Source organism: Mizuhopecten yessoensis, unplaced genomic scaffold, assembly GCF_002113885.1.
Source record: "Mizuhopecten yessoensis strain PY_sf001 unplaced genomic scaffold, ASM211388v2 scaffold5503, whole genome shotgun sequence".
NCBI lineage: Eukaryota > Metazoa > Mollusca > Bivalvia > Pectinida > Pectinidae > Mizuhopecten > Mizuhopecten yessoensis.
Genome location: NW_018406081.1, coordinates 331,594 through 352,355, shown reverse-complemented (window position 1 = coordinate 352,355; position 20,762 = coordinate 331,594). Strand labels below are relative to the sequence as shown.

The window sequence follows — 20,762 nt, the reverse complement described above, 5'->3', positions numbered from 1 at the left end:
GTAAATTATAATGTATCTGTTTAATTATGGTTGATTTGTAGAAATTAGTTAAAATCTAATAAAAGTGTAATAAAATTATAAACACTTCTAGGCTTTCGGATTTGAAGTATTTTCCTCTCATTAACACTGCCTAGCTAAATCCAAACATCACACAGATTGATAGGAAGCTCAGCATTTTCCATATTTCTTGCCATTGGAGCTTCATATACAATAGTGTGGTCAACATCAATTAGGATAACAGAGAGGTCTAGAGTGATGATATTTGGCCAGTAGCATGCTGAGATGAAGGACTTTCCAGTTTTTTTAAATGAATGACCTTGATCTACTTTCAAGAATACAAATTTGAATGTCTTAAAAATCTTTCAACTTTTAACAAATCTTTTAAACAACTTCTTCTTCAGGTTCCTCAGGCCTAGACTAGTAACATTTTGCCTGCAGATTACTTTAAAATAACAAAGTTTTTTTTTTTTTTTTAAATAAATGACCTTGACTGACTTTGAAGTTTGTTCAAATAAATGACCTTGACAGATTTTGAAGGTTGTACACACGATTAAAATCTTGGAACAAAGATACAGAAAAATGTGGAATAATGATGTTTGGTCTTTTTTGTTAACTTATATAATGCTTTAAATGAAGATTTTTGAAATATTGTTATACCATTATTGTATTACTATATTATCATATTTTACCTTGACCTGCTCAAAAGGTCACAGATGTGAAATATGATTCCCAAGAGGAATAAAAAACAGGTCGGCGACAGCGATACAGGCTCAGTGGGCCTCTTGTTACAAAAAACAGGTCTGAGATCAAAACACAGGTCACAGCAAATCCAGCTACTGTACTCAACACACTCTTCCCAAGTGGTAGATGTGGATACCAGTTTTGTTGCCCTTTTTTCCCATCTGAAAAAATGATTAACTTTTCTGTTCTGACTTGCTTTCGCAGCAAAGCATATAGGTATCCACAAAGAAGGTCTAGTTTACTTCTCGGAATGAAAATCAAAGTTTTACTTCTGAAAGCGGAACTGTAATAGCGCTTTCAAAATTCAGCATATCAACTACTCAGAAAATAATTCAAGAGGTTTTCAAAATCTGAGAATATTAACTCATCAAATAGGAACTCAAAATATAGATATTACATCATTTGAGCTTTCATGTAGATTATACATGTAACTTAGTGTCATAGTAAGGGGTTAACATTACATTTAGTCCTGTCTATAATCAAATACAGTAAAATTATTGAACTTGTTATTCTAACCTTCATAGTAAGAGAAATAAAGATTGAAATTTTAAAGATATTTTGCCTTATAGTAAATAGCTTTCCGCAGTGTTTTGTCTCAGTAAATCCTCGATAATCCTAGCCCATTCTGTTTTTGTGATATACATATTTGTATTTAAAGAAAATATTCAAAATTATAAGTTATACCTTGGTATATAATTTTTAAGTTGATCATGCATATAAATATAATTACTCCAGATTACCTACCGATCACACGCTGTTCTAACATCAAATTATAAAATAGATTCAATCATTTGAATTTGTTCAGCTTTATAGATTTATTTAAATATTTACATTAAAAAAAAATTCAGATACATATCTATACTTTAACAAAATCAGTTGCTAAATTTACAATATTTATATAAAATAGCTGATTTTGATCCTTATTTTGCATAAAAATTTATGATGATTAAAATTTATAAAATTTGAATATTGGATTAACAGAATTTGCTCTGTAAGCTGACAAAGCTTGTGTGAACTTACTGATTGTAATCAGGGTTAAAAGCCGATCGGAGGTGATTTAATAACCAACAGATTGACTCGACCACAATACAGCTGAGGTCAGAGGTCACATTATACCAGGTGCTAGAGTGTGGCGGTAATAAGTAATGTACACCGTTAATCACAATTAACGTTAATTTGATATTTCTGTGGAATGTCTTGTGGACCTGTTTTTTTTTTATTTCAACTGTTTGTGGGATGATATTGGCTTGGCGGATTCATTTTACCATTAAACTTTATAGAAGGAGATTTGATTGACAAGGATACAAAAGTATCTTGACCTGTCACTGAAATTTTGACATTTTCTTGAGACGTAATTTTAAAAAGTCTGTTGCGTGTTTATGACAGATGAAACAATGGACCAATTGTCTGTAATAGTGTTTTTAATATGACAATATTTTTCCAATGGAAATAATTTATTCCACAAAACTTTTGGTAGGTAGATTTGTGCTTGATCGGACAGTTGAAAGAGTGGATCTGTTTGTCTGACATTCGTGTGGTTAGTGTGTAAACAATATTGCTGAGAATATCTGTTTGTCATTATCGGCTATTCAAATTAGAACATATGGATTCAGAATTTACACATCTGGAATGTACCTGGGATTGTCTTGCTAATCTGAGACTTCAACAACAGATTTTCAAAACATTTGGATGAATTTGTGGAGATTGAATTAATACAGATCCTTACTTTGAAATATTTTAACTCAATATTTCATAAATTCAACTGTAATGAGTTTGTAAATCAGTGTGGATAAACCGGAAACAATTGGATTTTAAAAAGTATTGGGAATTATCACTAAATTCAGCATTCTAGGATCTTCATTTTCAGAAAAGAAACCGGTAAGAAATTTGATTTACTTTTTATAATGAAAAAATAAAAATGTAACAGGTATATTTTTTGTGTAAATTGAAATTTCAACAATATTTATTCGTGAGATAAACAAATTAAATTGTGAAGTTGATAAAAAATTCCAAACATTTATCTTTTTTGTATGTCTCCAGAGAATTAGTAAGAATCTCTGTGCAGTTAGTTTAAGTTTTAAAATAGAATTCCAATACCGGAGTATTATGGAAATGTACTGATGGAAAAAAATGAAGACAAAAAGTAGTAACCTAAAATACATTTAATTACTTTATATATTTCATTACTTTTCATTCATAATCCTACAATGAAGTTAATGAAATCAGCTTGTCTGTCTGTCTGTCCATGCCAATAGGTTGACTTTTGTTGGGCCGATTTGAATATATTTTTTGCGTTGTTTTGTTTCCTAACTGCGGGGATAGTTTAGGGAACATTGATAATGGTCTCCGTCCGTTAAGAACTTAATGTTTGTGGACAACAGCTGATAATATTTTTAAACAGACTTTAATAAAATTTCACATCTATTGTCTCACTTCATGTACATTACAACGTGTTTTCCTTGTTGACTTTTCACGGGAGGAGGGGGTATGTACATTACAACATATTTTCCTTGTTGACATTTCACGAGAGGAGGGGGTATACGTATGTACATTACAACATATTTTCCTTGTTGACATTTCACGAGAGGAGGGGGTATACGTATGTACATTACAACATATTTTCCTTGTTGACATTTCACGAGAGGAGGGGGATATAGACATTATATCTAACAGCTCTACTTTCAACTGCTTACATTTGAAATGCCTTATAATTAGAATGGAATGGATTTAAAATGATTATGCACCTGAAGACTAATTACTCAAAGAAAATATTTGGAAAATAAATCGCTTTGGAAGTTTGAGTATTTAAGTTCCCACTGATCTTCAACAATATCTGTGTCATTTGAGGATCCCCATACTTCTGCCAAAAAACGTAACTATGATTTGGAAACTCTTTTTCACATTCTGATTATGGCTCTGATGGGTTTTTTTCTGAAAAGAAAACAATGCTTTGGGGGCTAAACCGGTGTCATGTGAGATTTGTGTCCCCCGTAGAATAAGTATCCGGGTACAATATTTGGCGATGAGATAAGTAGAAAAGTATCTGGATGAATGGCCGTAGGATAGTTCCCCCACCCGCCCCCCATAGGAATTGTATCCCCCCTCAATTTTATTACGGGATTAAAACCCTGGACTTCATATTGTTATACTAGCGCTCTAATTGACTGAGCTACAGGGTTCCTGGTCAACTGAAGTATCCTGGCACAACTGATCTACAGTTATATCCAAAATGCAATTTGCTCATTCACCCCCGAGGACACATTTGAACTTTTCCAATTGAAGGGTTGGAATAGTTCATTATGAAAGTTCAGGGGTGAATGGGTTAAGGGGAGGTTACTCTATATGAAAAACCACAATGCAGTTGGACATATTGGATCCTTAAAAGAAGAAACATTCTAATTGATATTTTTTGAATGTCAGATCAGATCTGTAAACTTTCCAATAATATGTGTCCTGAAGCTGATGGCTAGAATAAGTAGTCTCAGACTTAATTTGAGCCCTTAATATGTAGCTGAATTAACTGGTTGGTGACCATTTGTCCCACAGCACATATATTTTCATCAAACAGGAATGCTGATTGTTAAAAGAAATATGATTAACAGAGACAAAAACAACTTCTGTAGTGTCTGGAGTATAATTGATTCATCTCCAGGAAACAAAAAACCTTGTTTACCTACTTGAAGTACAATAAAGGTAAAAAAACTATTAAATATCAGTCGTAACCCCTCTTAATGACTATATTTAGAGTAAATCAACAAGGTATTTTTTATCTCCTTCAATTAATGACAAATTTGTTTATCAGGCCTTTAACAACAACATCATGCCAAGACTTGGTGGCAGCATATCAAAAGGTTTTTGAACAAAATCTGATTGATATTAAAAAATATCTTATAGCCAGCGTGTTAAGATAAAATCATTGTCTTTTGGAATGTTGGTAATTATTTTACTTAGGGTGGCCCACATATTGTATAAACCTATACAATTCTTTTGATACCCGTAAAGAGGTCCAATTTGTTGAGAGGTCAGAGTGGTTTAGGAATCATAGGGAAGTTTCAATTTTCATCTTTCAATGTCATAATCATTCGTACGATTGATTCGAAACATTGTTTTAAACTGTTAAAGGAAGAACGCTGGTATCTGTTTTCATAACAAAATGAATGAACAATCCTAATCTTTAACCTATTGTCTGTAATATTATAAAAATGCAGAATAGAAACAAAACAAATATTGAATTGAGCTCCATAAATATACTGAAGGATGTTAATCTTGATATTTTTTGGCTTGATACATTTTCTTGACCAGTTTTATAACTTAATCATGCGTAAGACAACTTAGCGCTGATGAATGGTCATGGGAACAATTTTAGTCCGATACTAACGTGTTTTATTTTGTGAAGTTCTTTGACCTCCTACATTTGAATGTAGATTATCTGAATAGCTAGGGTATTACATTTCGTCATTCCGTGGTATAACTTATGCAATGGACACTGGTTAGGTTAGGTTTGGTTTTAACCCTTTTACCACTGTAGACCATAATGGACTCATCCATGTCAATGGATGGTAGAGGCTACTAAATGTACAATTAAAATCTGCTCCCATGCATCCCATGTTCTAGCTGCCTGTCACCACAGGGAGGGGCCACGGACACCATTTGTAACAGGAAAGAAAATAGTGTGCTCCAACTGGGATCAAACCCAGATCCCTAGGTTCCTAGTTGGACGCTCTACCACTGAGCTAAAGGGAAACACCCGATTTTTGACCCAAAAAATGAGCACTTTCAAACAGTGAATTTGCTAAACTATTTCTATTTTCTAAGATCTGATGATTTCACTTGAAAGACCAGGGCAAAAGATGTCATTAAAAAGTGTTATGTTTTCCCTAGGGTGTACATACACACATTTTATTTATGCTTTTAATACCTAGCACACGTAATCTCCCCATGGAAATTGTAAGTCTGTCGTCCACAGTAACTTGTCTGTGCAACTCCTCCTTAACTAACAGGTTGATTTCATTGAAACTTCGCATGAATGATCGGTGTCTTATGTAGTTGTGCACATGCAGGTATTTTAATTTGGGATTTCAACGCTTTTTGGTGGAGTTATGCCCCTTTGTGCGAAATACTTGTTGAAACTTCACTTGAATGATGGCTTTACTATGTAGTTGTGCATCGGCATTTTAATTTTAGATTTATAATGCAAAATTACTTGTCTGGTGTCATGCATAAAATGTACCTCCTGCTTAAATAGTATCTGAATACTCCTTTTTATACCCCTACCAAAAAGTAACCCCCGTGTATAAAAAGTACCCCTCTATGAAAAAAACTAATGTTTCAAAATTTTTAATCAAAAACAGTTCAGAAGTAGATCAGAAGATTAAGTCGCATGTTTATCCATCCTACCCCAACAATTTCCACCTCCAGGGCCAGGAAATTATGCCAAAATAACTTGCAATCACTGGGCACAATTAGGTTTAGGGAGTGATGAAGAAACATTTATAATTATGTTATTATCATTACCCAACCTCTCTTCTTTAACTCCCCACCCCGCGGATACTTTTTATACACCCGACCAAAATGTACCCCCCCTCCCCACCGGAAACATTTTATACCCTGACCAAAAAGTACCCCCCTATGAAAAAAAAGAAATCTCCTTTTTTATCCATTTGCCAGATGCTCGCAAACATAAAAATTCCAAAACTTATAAATCTAATATGAAGGGAAACTTATGACAGATCCTCTATACATGGTATGCTGTATACTAAAAATTATTTGTCCTTTTTACGGAAGGCAAAAAAAGCAAAAATTAAACTGTCGAAAAAAGTTTGTTGCTACTAACTCCAACAGGATATTGACTAGGATCTCAGTGGGATCTGAACTGGGCATCCCACCTTAACAGGAAAAAATCTGTGGGAATCGTTCCCAGAATTCTGAATGTAAAGCTCACCCAAAACTCCCAGTGGGAATCCCATCCAAAATTCCCAGTGGGAATCTCACCCAAAACTCCCAGTGGGAAACCCACCCAAAAATCCCAGAGGTAATCTCACCCAAACCTCCCAGTGGGAAACCCACCCAAAAATTCCAGTGGTCTCTCCCAAAACTTCCAGTGGGAAACCCACCCAAAAATCCCAGTGATAATCTCACCCAAACCTCCCAGTGGTAATCTCACCCAAAACTTCCAATGGGAATCCAACCAAAAAATCCCAGAAGAAGTTAATAATTAAGTAATATTCTTACCCAAAACTTTCTCTGTAAATTCCATCTAATAAATCCAAGTGTGAATCCTGCCCAAAAGTTTCAGTGGGAATTTCTGTCAAACATTCTACTGGGATTTCCACCCAAACATCTGTTTATAGTATATTGTGACCCAATGGAGTACTGTGCTGGATGTCTTCGGGATGGTATTTCAGTGAAGTAGCACTCTCAAGTTGGCATCAGATCCGAGCTATAAGCAAGGAGACAAATACAACCAACAAACTTCACACAAACAACGTAACACACACTGAGGCACATTCTTAAAAGCATGAAAAATGTTAAAATAAAACTAAAGCTAAAATATGAATTCCATTATACAATTCCTTCATTCAATTTATCTCCAAACCCCTTTGTAATGCTGAAATTTTTCTGGACAAATGGTGGCAGTATAACGAGGTTTAAACCTCTATAAACTTGCTATCTCACCTGGATATTTCCTCTGATGCCAGAATTGAGGAATCCTCAGGTTGTATACATAATTGCATACTGGACAAAATTTCTCTTGTTCAAATGTTCACCATCTTAACCCTTTCACCCCTATGTAACTTTAGTAGACTCTACCATGCGTTGATATGGATGAGTCCATTATGGTTTACAGCGGTGAAAAAGTTAAGAAGACACGTTTTATCTCTTCTATTTTCAGTTCCATTCCCCTGACAAGTTATTTCCCACAGAACTACCTTGAGAGAATTGCACTACTTGATTTCCTGGTAAAGACACTTTATCTTTCATCTCTATCAATTAATTAATTAATGTATTTATCATCGTGGTTTCCACCAATAAGTTGATATTGTCTTGGGCCTGCCTGTATTTCTTGATTGGTCCATAAGCCTTAGTTTCTCACTGAAAATAGCAATATAATCTCTAATTTCATTATTATGGTTCAAGTTTAGGAAATTTTCTTGTACCTGTCCAGGATATCAATATATTATAACAAATGTTTATATGGATGACCTTTGTTTGACCTTTGAACTATTGTTTTCAGGATGACCTGAGGGAAGATGCTGTTGTATACAATAGTGTAGTCAAACCATGGTAAATATTCTTCTCAGTTGCAAGTTGTTTGACTCGGTCACCATGCTTGTTTAACCCTTTCACAACTTTAGACCATAATGGACTTGTCCAGATCAATGCATGGTAGAGACTTCTAAAGTTACATAGGGGTGAAAGGGTTAACAAATTTTGTCATCTACATGTAAGTTAGAAATAATATAATTGATTTTTTCATTTTTTTCCCATTTCCCAATTTTTAATAATAAAAGAGCTGATGATTTCGTGATATTTGTGTATTAATTTATTAAAACATAACATTATTCAGGGTTGTTGCACAGTAAGTAACAACAACCCATATAGTGTAACACTTCATTTAATATTGGGGATTTGCACTCTATTGCACATTTTCCTTGATCTTCACAAATGCTCTTTATTGATACAGTACCAAATGTCTGATAACCAGAGTAGCCTCCCCATGGTGTAAAAGTAGGATGGTGTATGTTCCCTTAACATAAAACAGTTTGATTACCCTATTAATAATATATAATGCTTAAATCCCGATAGATTTTCCTCGTATTTAGGTTTGACACACAAAGTCAACTGTACGATACAGACCCAGCTAGCGATCCCATACCCAGAGTAGCCTCCCCTTAGTATACATCCACAGTAGCCTCCCTTTAATATAGGTGTTAATCCCCTTAACTTTATCCTTGTTCTAGGTTTGACCCTCAACAGTTGCCTAGATACAGCACCACTCTTTCCCAGAGAGTTCAGGAACAAACCAAAAAAGACAAGACTGCAAAACAGTTGGCGATTACAGACTTGGAGGCTCTACCTGAAGATACCTCCAAACAGGTTGAAGGTCAATCAGAAAAAGAAAACGGTAAATTTTATATCTTATTGATAATTACACCGATAAAAATATGAAGAAGTGTCAGTTTAAATGTCTATTGTGAAACAGCTTTATCAGAATTCAACATGAAGGAATGAAAACTTACAATTTTAAGGATACTGTTACCCTTCAGTAGGCCCGGCCAACTCATAATATTTGAAGTATTTTAAGTATTTGGGTGGGCTTATTACATGGCAACGAAATAGCGTTTCTTGGCATTTCTACTGAACTGCTCTTGATATGGGTGTGCATAATTATTACAGGATATATATATGGTACACTACATCATTGTACAATTTCAATTAACTGATGTCTGAAAATAAACAAATTAGGTGTAGTTCATGATTATAAACATTTTGACAACTCTTGACATAATTGTAAATTGCTAAACCTGAGGATCAAAATGTCAATTCAATTCATTTTCATTTTAGAAGAAAACAAACAAGATGCAGACAGAATTGAAGAAAATATTGATGTAGATGAAAAGTTAAAGGAGGATGTGAGAGCTGAAGATGATTTAGATGGAGGTGAGTATGGAGACATATACAGGGTGTAACCTGTTTGAGACAAGCACAGTGTTATATGGGTCTGTTTGTTTAACAAAGATTAACTTAACACTGTGTTCAGGAAAATATCAAATCTAAAATGCTTTAATAAATATTGACATTAATAACAACATTTGCATATATCAGGATTTTCGATCTCCCTACAATTAACGAAAAATTATTAAAATATTTGAAACAATGTTTTCGAAATATATCATTTGGAATTGTTTGGTTAACTTCATGTTAAGCTGACAAAGCTTTGATCAACTGAACCAAGGCTTTCAGCTTTCTCTGCCTATGTCATTCTATATAATGAACCTGTGTGATTCTGAACAAAGTATTCTTAGCTGTATCGTGTTCAGTGTGAACAGGCTTCATGGTACAATCAAAAGCACACATTCTGATTGATTGTAGCCAGTGTTAAAAGCAATAATTTCATAATATCTTGACAAAGGCATTCTAGAGCTAATTAGCTGAAATACTTTTTTAAAGATTGTACAAAAATAGAATCCCAGAGGATGCATTATTCTGAGCTGAAGTTATTACCTCATAACCTGACCCAAAAATCAACTTCCTTACAATTGCAGTAAATATTGATCTATTAATTACTAATATTCAATTCTCATCCCTCAGTAATTAATGTTTTTGTTAATGGCAGTGTTCCAATATTTGGATGCTCATGAATTCTGACCCAGAGTGCTATCAGTTAATACAAAGAATTCTTACATACCTTGTACTTGCCAACTTACAAAAAAAAAGTCTTGGGGCAGATTAGATTTGTTCAGAATTAAAAACCTAACTAAAATATGTGTATGTGTACACCTTAGGGGGGAATGACACTTTCAAATGCCATCCTTTGAATTGTTCTTTCAGATTAAATCATTAGATTTTAGAAAATAGGAACAATTTAGCAAATTCACTGGTCGAAAATGGTCAAATTGAGGCTCCAAAATCTGGAGTCTCCCACCTTAATAGAGTGTTGTCAAGTACCGGTATGATACCTATGAACAAATGTGTCAATTTATTGTTTTAAGTTATCTATTAATTAAACCAGTAATAGTAATTTATCGAATGCAAAAAATAACCAATTGGTTTGGAACTCTTTAAGAAAGTTGAGTCATGCCAAAGTAAAGGTAGCATGGAGCCTTAATTTTAACATCTGAAGATAATGGTACAAATTGTCACCAAGGGGACGTGGCTTGATGTTGTTTTCTGTGTCATCTGCTGTACTTGACACTGGTACTCTCAGATAAAAGGGGTAGACACTCAGGCATAGGTCACCGAGTTATCTCGGGGATAACATCCCATAATACTCACTGATCATCATTGTCTCCCAAGTAGATAAGGCCATGCAAACAATTTCTTAGTTTCTGCTAGATAAATGTGTTAAATTGAGAATGAAATGAAGAAATTGTTTTTGAAATGTGTAGATCTTTAATGAAAAATATGGTAATAGGTCAAAATATTGGTGAATGTTCAATTCTGGAAACAATTGAATTTTAACCCTTTCACCCCTATGTAACTTTAGTAGACTTTACCATGCATTGATATGGATGAGTCCATTATGGTCTACAGTGGTGAAAGGGTTAATACCGGTGATAGTTATGTAGGCTGATAGAGCATATTTCAATGAAAGGAGGCAAAGTTGGTGGCACCCCTATTCCAGACAATCGTCCTACATGTAACAAAAAACTTTATATGCTGAAATGAAATTGTTTTTGAAAAAGCCTTTAACAATTAAGAGAGTTGGCACCTGATGGTGACCTTGGGATGCTGCAATTTTTCCTACCAAGGTTTTTAGTATAAGATTGAGACACAAATAGGTCTAATAACGAATGTTCAAGTTGCATTGGCCACATATTTTCGCAGATCAAGACTGAAATCAATCCTATATTCATTATTATATACAGTCACTCTAGATAAAAGACAGCAAACTTTTAACCAGAATTGTTTTATGCTGATGATGAAATGCATGATGGCTGACTGCATTGCAGTTTCTATATACATGTAGCATACCACTGGAGAATCACTAATTATAAAGGGTAAAAATCACACTGTCAAATGTCTGATCTGTGTTATGTCTGTAAGTCAACAACGTTAATGTGAGAAGCAGTGTAAATACTTACGATCTTAGCTTTGAAGAGTGAAGGGAATATGTTTGATGTCATCCGCTGTGTCGACACATTTTAATTATTCATCAAGGTAGATATTCTAGGAGAATTATTCCATGTGTGACAAATCAATTTCATGCCTGTTTGACAGGTGACAAGGTCAAGGTGAGCAGCATAAGAAACGGTGTTCTGTTACTGTTAATTGTTGTATATATGGCAAGCTATTGTCTGATATATAATGTTCTTAACTCTCTTATTTCTTAATGCATGTTTTTTGTCGAGCATGAAATCTGTTGAAATTTTTTTTTCTTTTCATCTTTGAGATGAAAAATATTTTTGTCAATCGATGTCTTATACCAGAGGAAATTCAGTTTTTTTCTAGCTGTTTCATTATAATTAGGCCCCAATTTGTAATTAACATAAAAAAAACCGGGAATCATTGTAAAATTGAGAAAATACAGAAGCATTTTATTGCAAATATTGGTTTTTATCCATAATAATACTTCGTTTCATAAGCTGGGTCCTTGCAAAACTTATATGAGAGAAAATATAATTGAAATAAACAAGAAAATCAACAACAGTACATGAACTAGTGATCTGAATGCAAAAAAATGCAAAGGGGTCTTGACCAGGATTTGAACCCCACACTTCTGTTCATGGCAGCTGTTATACTGTCACTCTAACCAACTGAGCTGCCTGGTCAGCACTAGAACTATGGCCCAGTTGTGCTGTAGTTTTATCCAAAAAGATCTCAAGGGGGGGTTACTCTATTTACAAAAAAGCTATAGTGGAACTCTCCAGTGTTTTGCCTGGAGTGGGACTGGGATCCTTAAGACATTAATATAACTCTTAAAACCACTTGTTATAAGGCTACAAAAAACTTAAGTGTAATTGTGTTAAAGTTACACAGGTTATATAATAAACTTTCTCTGTATATTTGGAATAATGCGGTTAATTGTAAAATTTCATTGCTCATGTCGCACATATAAAACTGTCTTAGTATATTATTAAAGGTTTATCGTAATGATTGAAAACATTGTTCCTAATATCAGATAAAAAATCTACATTTGTGAAATATTTAGAATTGCCCAGCGTTTATGTGCATCGAGTGTGAAATTGTAGTTAAGTTGGATATAGACCAGCCCCATGTCCCCGTACATTGCGTTACTGTGTTAGCTATGTCTCAGGGTTTCAATGTCAGACCGCGCCTGTTCCATCACGGACGAGAACACAATGATGACTTGTGATTCAGAATCTGTGTATTGGTCTCCATTTCTATGTCAACTTGATCAACATCACAAACAGAAATTGCTTTGTTCATTATAGTAACCAAGAAACCTCACTCCCCTTTATTGTAGGATAGACTGGACCTGATCGACTGGAAAGCCAGTCTATTGTGCAGTAATGGGGGTGGTCAGGTATTGGTTTTCAGGGGCTAGTTACTTTCTCTTTTATCTTGATAGTTATGAAATAAAACTTTGGTGTTTTATTTCGTGGCTGAATTAGTTTGTTCAGGTTTTTAAAAAGCCAGTGGGAGTGTTGTATATTATATAGATTAGTCATATATTAGTTTTTGATTTGAGTTTGTTCATCCCTATAACTGTATGTGTTTTCGCGTAACAACTGCGGCATGTAAATTGGTTTTCACATTTTATATAAGATGCTTTTTGAATTCATTCATTTAGCGATCCAAACTTTTATCTTATACACTTCTGGTGATCCTTTTTGTTGCTGTTCGTCTCTAAGGAGATAACACTTTACGGAGAACTTGTAGAAGTAACACCCTGGAATATACTGTGAATTGGAATTTGTACGTTTTTGGAGACAAATCATTTATCAAAATGTTGATCAGTGGGCGAATCAACGCCATGCATAATACATGCGAGTACCATGGTAAGTTAGGTGAATTTTGTACCGGTTTACCTGTTATCTATGTAAATGGGAAGGTGTGAGGTTGTTAGGTGAATTTTGTACCGGTTTACCTGTTATCTATGTAAATGGGAAGGTGTGAGGTAGTTGTCAGGAATTTATCTGGGAATTCGGGAAATGGACCTGTCTTGAAATTTGGAAAGATCTTAGGACATTAACTGTCAAATGTCAAATGTTTATTTACCATGTTATAGAAAATAACATTTAATCGTTTTATTTGTTTGAAATGTCTATTCTGATCTGCTATATTAAAAAAACTTAAAAAATATCATTTTACAATTTTCTCAGTAGTTGTGAATTTTTCTGGAAAATTTGGAGAAAAGAGGACTATTTTTCAATTAGGAATGGGTCTGTTAATGGGCCTCAGATGTGTGTGAAAAGTCCATTATAATACACACTTATTCCTCATTGATTGGTTGAAAGGTCACTGTGCCCTTATTTTAGTTGGGAGAATTCTGTATCATGTCGTTCAAAATAATGCCATTTTCACATCACTGAAAAAAATAGTTTTGAAGGTGCGTGGACAACACGGCAGAATCTTCAGTAATATTGGATGTATTTATTTCAGCCTTGTGATGCTTAACAAAATTGAAACGTTTCAATAGTTACATACAAAAACAATTCTGGGTCCTTATTAAAATAAATCCAGAAATTAAAAATAAAAATGATAATGAACAGAAAAGAAACTATTTCATGAAGAAAATTAAATTACTGGAAAGCATGCAAATCTGAGAATTATACTTGTTAATGGATATCAATTGATATTCTTTGTATATTATTAGATCAATAAATTGATATGGGTGTATTGACAAAATCAAATTAATCAATATTTCTCGTGTTGGAGATGCAGGTGCCCCATAGTAGTCATGCGATAGTGTTTGTCTTTCTGTCCACTCTTTTGTTTCCGTAGAATATTTGTATATGTAGATGTGCAATAGGGGTTTATAATTTCTAAAGTAAAGGTCACTGTTGCTAAAAATAGATCGTGGGGGTTACTGTTGATCTTATTCCGGAATCCAAAAGTCTAATCTTTTTCAAAATGGACATGATGATACACTGATATGTAGATGCTTTAGGGGTTTAAACATTTTTAAGGTCAAGGTCAAGATAACTGTTACTTAGAATAGACTATGGGAGGGGGAAGAGGGTCATGCATAGCAGGGCTCCTGCTGACCTGTTAGTGTTCTAGAAAATAGATCAGAAAATAATTTGTCAAATGTTATCTGTTGATGGTAAGTGATGTTACATACTGTACAAGAACATATTTTAGTGGTAATGTTACCTTTTCTTGACAGATTTTGAATTTAGTGCCGAAGTTGAAATAGGATCCCCATTTGAAAAACCTTTGTCTAGAGTTTGCCAATCACAGAGGAGTATGGTGTCACGTGACAAAGCTGGGAGTCGTGGGGACAGAAAACGTGAGTATGCATGGTTACAACTTGAACTCAGCAACTTTAGGTTACTGTATAGTTTTTAATCTTCGATACTTTTCCAAATCAAATCTTAATGCTCTAAATAGTATACTCTTTTTCTAAACCAAAGAAGTTTCTCATTACTGATATAAACTTAAGACACATACTGGTTGTCTTTTTCTGAATAATAATTCTAATAATTCTGAATAACCAAAAGGCCCAGGATGTTGGTATTTTGCCACTAGCCTGCTGGGATGAAGCGCTACCAAGTTTGTTTAAATGAAAGATCTTGAATTATATTCAAGTTCACAGGGGTCAAAAATGTTAAAATCTTTAAACGACCTCTGAATATTTATGAGGCCCAGAATGTTGATATTTGCAATTGGTCAGTAGCATGCTTGGGTGAAGGGCTATCAAGTTTTTTTCATTTGAATAAGCTTGACCCACATTCAAGGTCACATTTGGTTAAATATATATAAACATTTAAATGACCTAATTTCATTAAACAAAAGGATAGGGTAGTGATATTTTGCAAGTTGCATCCTGAGATGAAGGACTATATAAAATTTGTTTAACATGTTGACCTTGTTCGACTTTCAAGGTCAAAAGACTGAAATGTTTTAAAATCTTTTAACAAGTTCTTTTTAATGACTTTTAATCATAAATACTGATATTTTGCCAGTAGCTTTATTTTAGATCACTTTTAAGGTTACAAGTGTGAGATTGTAGGCCCATTGAGCCTCTTGTTTATTTCTGTGTTTCACTTGGCTCACCTGAGTAATAGGCTGTTCTTAGACTTAACAAACAAATAAATTCAAAATATTGCATTAACAACTAGTGGGAACTATTTAAATCAACTGAAGCCATTTAACAGGTATTACCTCATCGTTATTATAGCGGCCTTTGCCAAGAAGCAGGGACACACCCAATTACTTTGTATTATATCTGTTTTAAATTCGATCTCAAACCTTTTTGTATAAAGCATTTAGGTAATTTTTCATTCAATAGAATTAGATATATGTTATTGATAAAATGGAATTAAACAATCACCCAACTCTAATTGCAGAACAATAATTAACATCTGAATAGGTAAACAATAAACAGAAACATAATATACAGGCCAAAATAATATATAATAAAAATGTTGCATGATATAAAATGTATAATACTGTTCATAAATCTAGGAAAATTTGGATGTTTTATTATTATCAACTAAATCAATTACTGTAAAATTATTTGTTTCAGCTGTTTATAACTCTTGCCCTTTTCACCCTCCACAGCGAGTAATATTAAAATTGTCATGACAACAAATGTAAAACAAATATGGACTTGACCATTTGAAGCTGAAATTTTTACTTAACGAATGTTCCTTGTATACAGATGTACTGGTCTATATCCCGCTGTTTCTAACGAGTCAGGTGATATATATATAGCAGTAATGCTTGCCCCACTTTGTTAAGGTGACCGACCATCTACGATCACTATCCCTCCACCACTGGGTTCTAAGTTAGAGGCATTCATTGAGCAGTCGCTAGGTACTGGTCGCAGGTTGGTGTTATTTTCTCCGGGTACTCCAGTTTTCCTCCACCACCAGAACCTGGTATGCCCTTAAATGACCATATAGCCATTAATAGGATGTTAAACACAAACAAACCAAACCAAACCACAACATGTTTTAATATAATATAACTGCAGCTTTTATAGATCTCATCAGATTGAAGTGTTAGGAAACCTAATGATTGCCAGGTTTTAATATGCCACAAGGATTGGTTGTGATTTCTATATACAGGCCCTGTAGACCTGTTCTTCTTTATCAAGTGATAAACTGTTCTACCGTGAACTAATAAATTGTAAGGGTGATTAAACAACAACAAGCCTTTCAGAGCTAATAATATACCTAACAAACCAAACACATACACACCCTGTATTTTAAAACCAGAAACATTTAAATTGTTGACAGCTATACTGTTGGGTCATGCTGTTTAAGGTGCATGGCTGAGGTTTTCTGAGTTCACATTTATTATTTTGGACCCATATGATTAGGTTGATATGATTTGTCACTGCCCTGTAAAAGAAATCTTTACACGAAGCTTATAAATATAAAATATTAGGCATGGCAGCTGTGTAGCCTGCGCCAACTGATAGTGAAGTGGAGGGAGGTGGGGAGGGGGAGAGGGTGGCAAATTGAAATTTGTGGGGATCCAGGTAGGGCTTTCTTCCCCAGAAGCTGTAGAATTTTAAGCATGAAAAGGTCAGTCAGTCGCCAAAACATATTTTGAAATATCGATAGGGGACATCTGAACCCCATTCCCATCCCCAACCCCACCCCCAACCCCATCCCCAACCCAAACCCAAGGTTCATGGTTGACGTTTTCTGAGTTCACATCAGGACGCGATGTGGGACATATCCCTGTCTCAGGTATGAGAAGAAATGAGTTTGTACAATGGGTGAAAATAATAGCAGTATAAATGTTGAGCATGTGTTTGTCAAACTGAATTGTTACAGATGTTTGCAAAATAATAGACTGGAAGTTTCAGTTATGAATAAGTGCAGATCTCCAAGGCGCCTGTTGATCATGACTGTCTATGCATGATCACTAGCCCTCCACCAAAATCTGGCTTGTCCTTTAAAATGACCATTAAGCTGATGTCAAGTACCTCAGTCCCATGATAGTCTGTTGAGACTACTGTGTGACCCTGTATGACCTTGTCAATTAAAATATACTGTGTGGACATTGCATGACCCTGTAGTGTGAGCAGACTTAGGACTTCTGTGTGGCCGTGTATGACCTATTAACCTTGCTGTGACCCTTTATGACCTTGATATGTTGATAGACTGTTATTAGTTTTAACAAACAAGCAAACATTATACTTATCTCAGTATCAATCATCTCAATGGTTCATTGCGTGACAATATAATTGGTTTTAAATTAATCTCTGATCATGCAATATTATTTAGATGTAGAAAAACACTTCTTTTTTCGTGAAGTTATATATTGTTTTAACATTGGTATAGTGGTAGGCTTTTCAACAAATTTAATTTTTGCATGATTTGTTGGAATGTATTGATGTCCTAAAGCCGATATCAGTGTAATAAACAAGTGAAATTTGTTAAGCAAAACTGCCAAAAGCGAAGAGGGTTCAGAAACATTGGATTAAATTTGAAAAAAAATCTTGTCTAAGTATAAATGATGGTCGTAATGAGTCTAGTGTTATGAAGTTCAATAATGAAGTAATTTAATAGCAGGTATTGATGATTTCTGATAACAAGTGTTTGTGTACAAATCAAACCCACACAGGCATATAAACTAGTCATTGTTTCATCATAAAACATTATCAGATCTAACAGATGTATGTTGATTTGTTGATTAGGACGTATACAATGTACAATTATCGTATTTAAACAAGGGTAATTAGAAGGATATATATAATTTTTGAAGGATGGCATTAAATATTTGGCTGATAACTTTGGTATTTATTGACTGATTTACATGAAACTTGGTCAAGATGTTCAGTTCACAAAAAAACACACTGAGGGTCAACGTCAAATTTAGTATCTTTTCACTGGTGAACATTTCGTTAAGACACTTTGAAACAAGGAGTCATTTGACCAAAGATAAAGGTCACTGGGTCAAAGGTCAATGTCAAATTTTGTATCTTTTCACTGATGAACATTTTTTTTATGTTATTATGAAGCAAAGTTGTTCAAAACTTAACACGGAGTCAACTGATCAAAGGTCCAGGTTACGGGGTCCAAAGGTTCAAGGTCAAGGATAAGTTTTGTATTTTTCACTAATGAACATACTGTTATGACATTATGAAGCAAATTAAGTTGGTCGGAATTAAAGAATAAGTCAACTGACCAAAGATCAGGGTCACTGGGTTATGGATCAAGGTCATTTGGGTACAAAGGTCAAAGACAAAGTGGATCTCTGACTTTGCATGACCCTGGCTCTTGATGGGGGAGGTATTTAAGGTTAAATAAAACAAATCAAAGCTAACAAATGAGTATTGCACCGGAATATGGAGGTGGAAGGAAACAAGACTCACATCATAGTACATGTAAAATGTATATATGTTGCTTCCTTGTGATTCTTTTTAAAGTCCAAAAGTCAAGCTCAGCTATATGGGCAGATTGCTTCCTGATGATTATGGGGGATATATTGCCACAAGACGGGGCCCTTACTGACCTGTCAGTGTTCTAGTTATACTTGTTATGCACAAGTTACTTCCGTTTAGTCAGACTCTGCTAGGGAGAGCTCAATCAAAAGATTAATAATACACTGACTGTTTCTGGTTCGATCCGTAGCCGGGGCATCGAAAAAATAACGGCTTCGGTTACATAAGTATTTGATCAAATGTCATAAAGACAATACACGGGGATCACAGCGATACTGAAAAAATTGAAATGATTAAGTCTATCTTTTTCAGGAAACCTCAGTGACGGGATTAGCCCGAATAACCTGGATGAGCTGTTACCATGGGAACGAGAGCTGCTGAAGCGACGCTCCAACATCATTCCGAAAGATGGTATAAATGTATTTCACCTATAGATTAGCTTCAGTGCTGTGGTTGCATTGCATGGTGATAAAATAATGGTTCACAAAGATTAGGTAGATGTGTATGACAGAATATATCTGTAAACAAAAAATAAAATTAATATTTACATTAACGCTAAATATAGAGTCGCTAAATAAACCTACCAGCGCAAAAAGTTATCAAAGCGTGACACCAAAAACTTTTACATTTAAATGATTTTCAATAATAAATAATTTGTGTTATACTGAGTAATTTGAGGTCCAACCATGTTAAGGTGTTAAGTTCAAACTGAGATTAAAAAAAAGTCCTGAATGGTTCCAGGTTTATGTTTGTGACCTGATGGAACGTGTCATCATAGAAAATACGACCAAGTCAAAACAGTGACATGTATCATGTACCAAAAGAAACCAACCGGAATGATATTAATAAAACTGAACATTCTTCATTATTTTTTATACAAATATAGATTATATAGTAAACCCAGTTAAACCCTAACTGTTTTAGAATCCTATTAAGCAAAACTCCTCCTGAACTGTTAGTTGTAATATTTTTGTATGGTTACCTTGCACAATGAAAGTACATCATATGTAGATGTACATACATGTAGGAAGGGATTTGTGATTTGGCTATTATCAGTTGAAAAGCACAAAGGAATACTAGATAAGATGAAGTCACCAGGGGGTATATCTTTGTGTGCTTCCTCACAGTTTCTCTAGTTAACTCTCTCACCCCTGAAGACACATTTGAACTCTTCCAATTCAAAGGTTGGAATAGTTCATTGTGAAATTTCAGGGGTGATCAATGAGTTAATGTTTAGGATCCACGTACCACTGCCAAAAACTGTACGTGAATTGGAAACATTATTACCAGCATGACTAGAGTTTTAACAAATCATAATTTCTGAAAAGAAACCCATAGATATTGGAACTGCTACTGAGCTACCAGATCAGCAATATTTACATACCTGACCCAGTCCCACTACAAAGGTATAGCGAAAACAAAATTAAGGGGAGGTAACTGTTTCTATGTTCAGTGGTCTTTCATATCTGGCCTGCAGTGAGACAGGAATCTAAGAGAATATGTATATTTTAATCCCAGAGTAAGATTTGTATATATTGTATAACAAAATGAATGCTTGTATATTATAGGGTACATTCCCAACTCTGTCATCAGGAAGAACCTAGCTTTCGTCCGACCAGTCACTCCAACATTTCGGAAAAAGGATATATGGACACTCAAACCGGTGAGGGCTATGACTTCTATAGTTTTCTAGATTTCCTCAAGCTTCTCTCTGTGAAATCTTTTTAAGTGCCTGACTCAGAAATTTATCATGACAATAGATTTTATTTAT

At 34.5% G+C, this 20,762-nt stretch overlaps 1 protein-coding gene across 2 annotated transcripts in view; it reads left to right on the top strand.

Annotated features, from left to right (window-relative positions):
• Positions 1–20,762, top strand: part of LOC110450754 — a 105,627-nt gene that overhangs the window by 26,690 nt on the left and 58,175 nt on the right. For both annotated transcript variants that reach the window (XM_021498442.1, XM_021498443.1), the window contains 7 exons: positions 7,634–7,700; positions 7,976–8,025; positions 8,703–8,866; positions 9,307–9,402; positions 14,756–14,878; positions 19,304–19,402; positions 20,560–20,654. In XM_021498442.1, the coding sequence (XP_021354117.1) occupies positions 7,634–7,700; positions 7,976–8,025; positions 8,703–8,866; positions 9,307–9,402; positions 14,756–14,878; positions 19,304–19,402; positions 20,560–20,654 (694 nt within the window). The remainder of the gene's footprint in view (positions 1–7,633; positions 7,701–7,975; positions 8,026–8,702; positions 8,867–9,306; positions 9,403–14,755; positions 14,879–19,303; positions 19,403–20,559; positions 20,655–20,762) is intronic.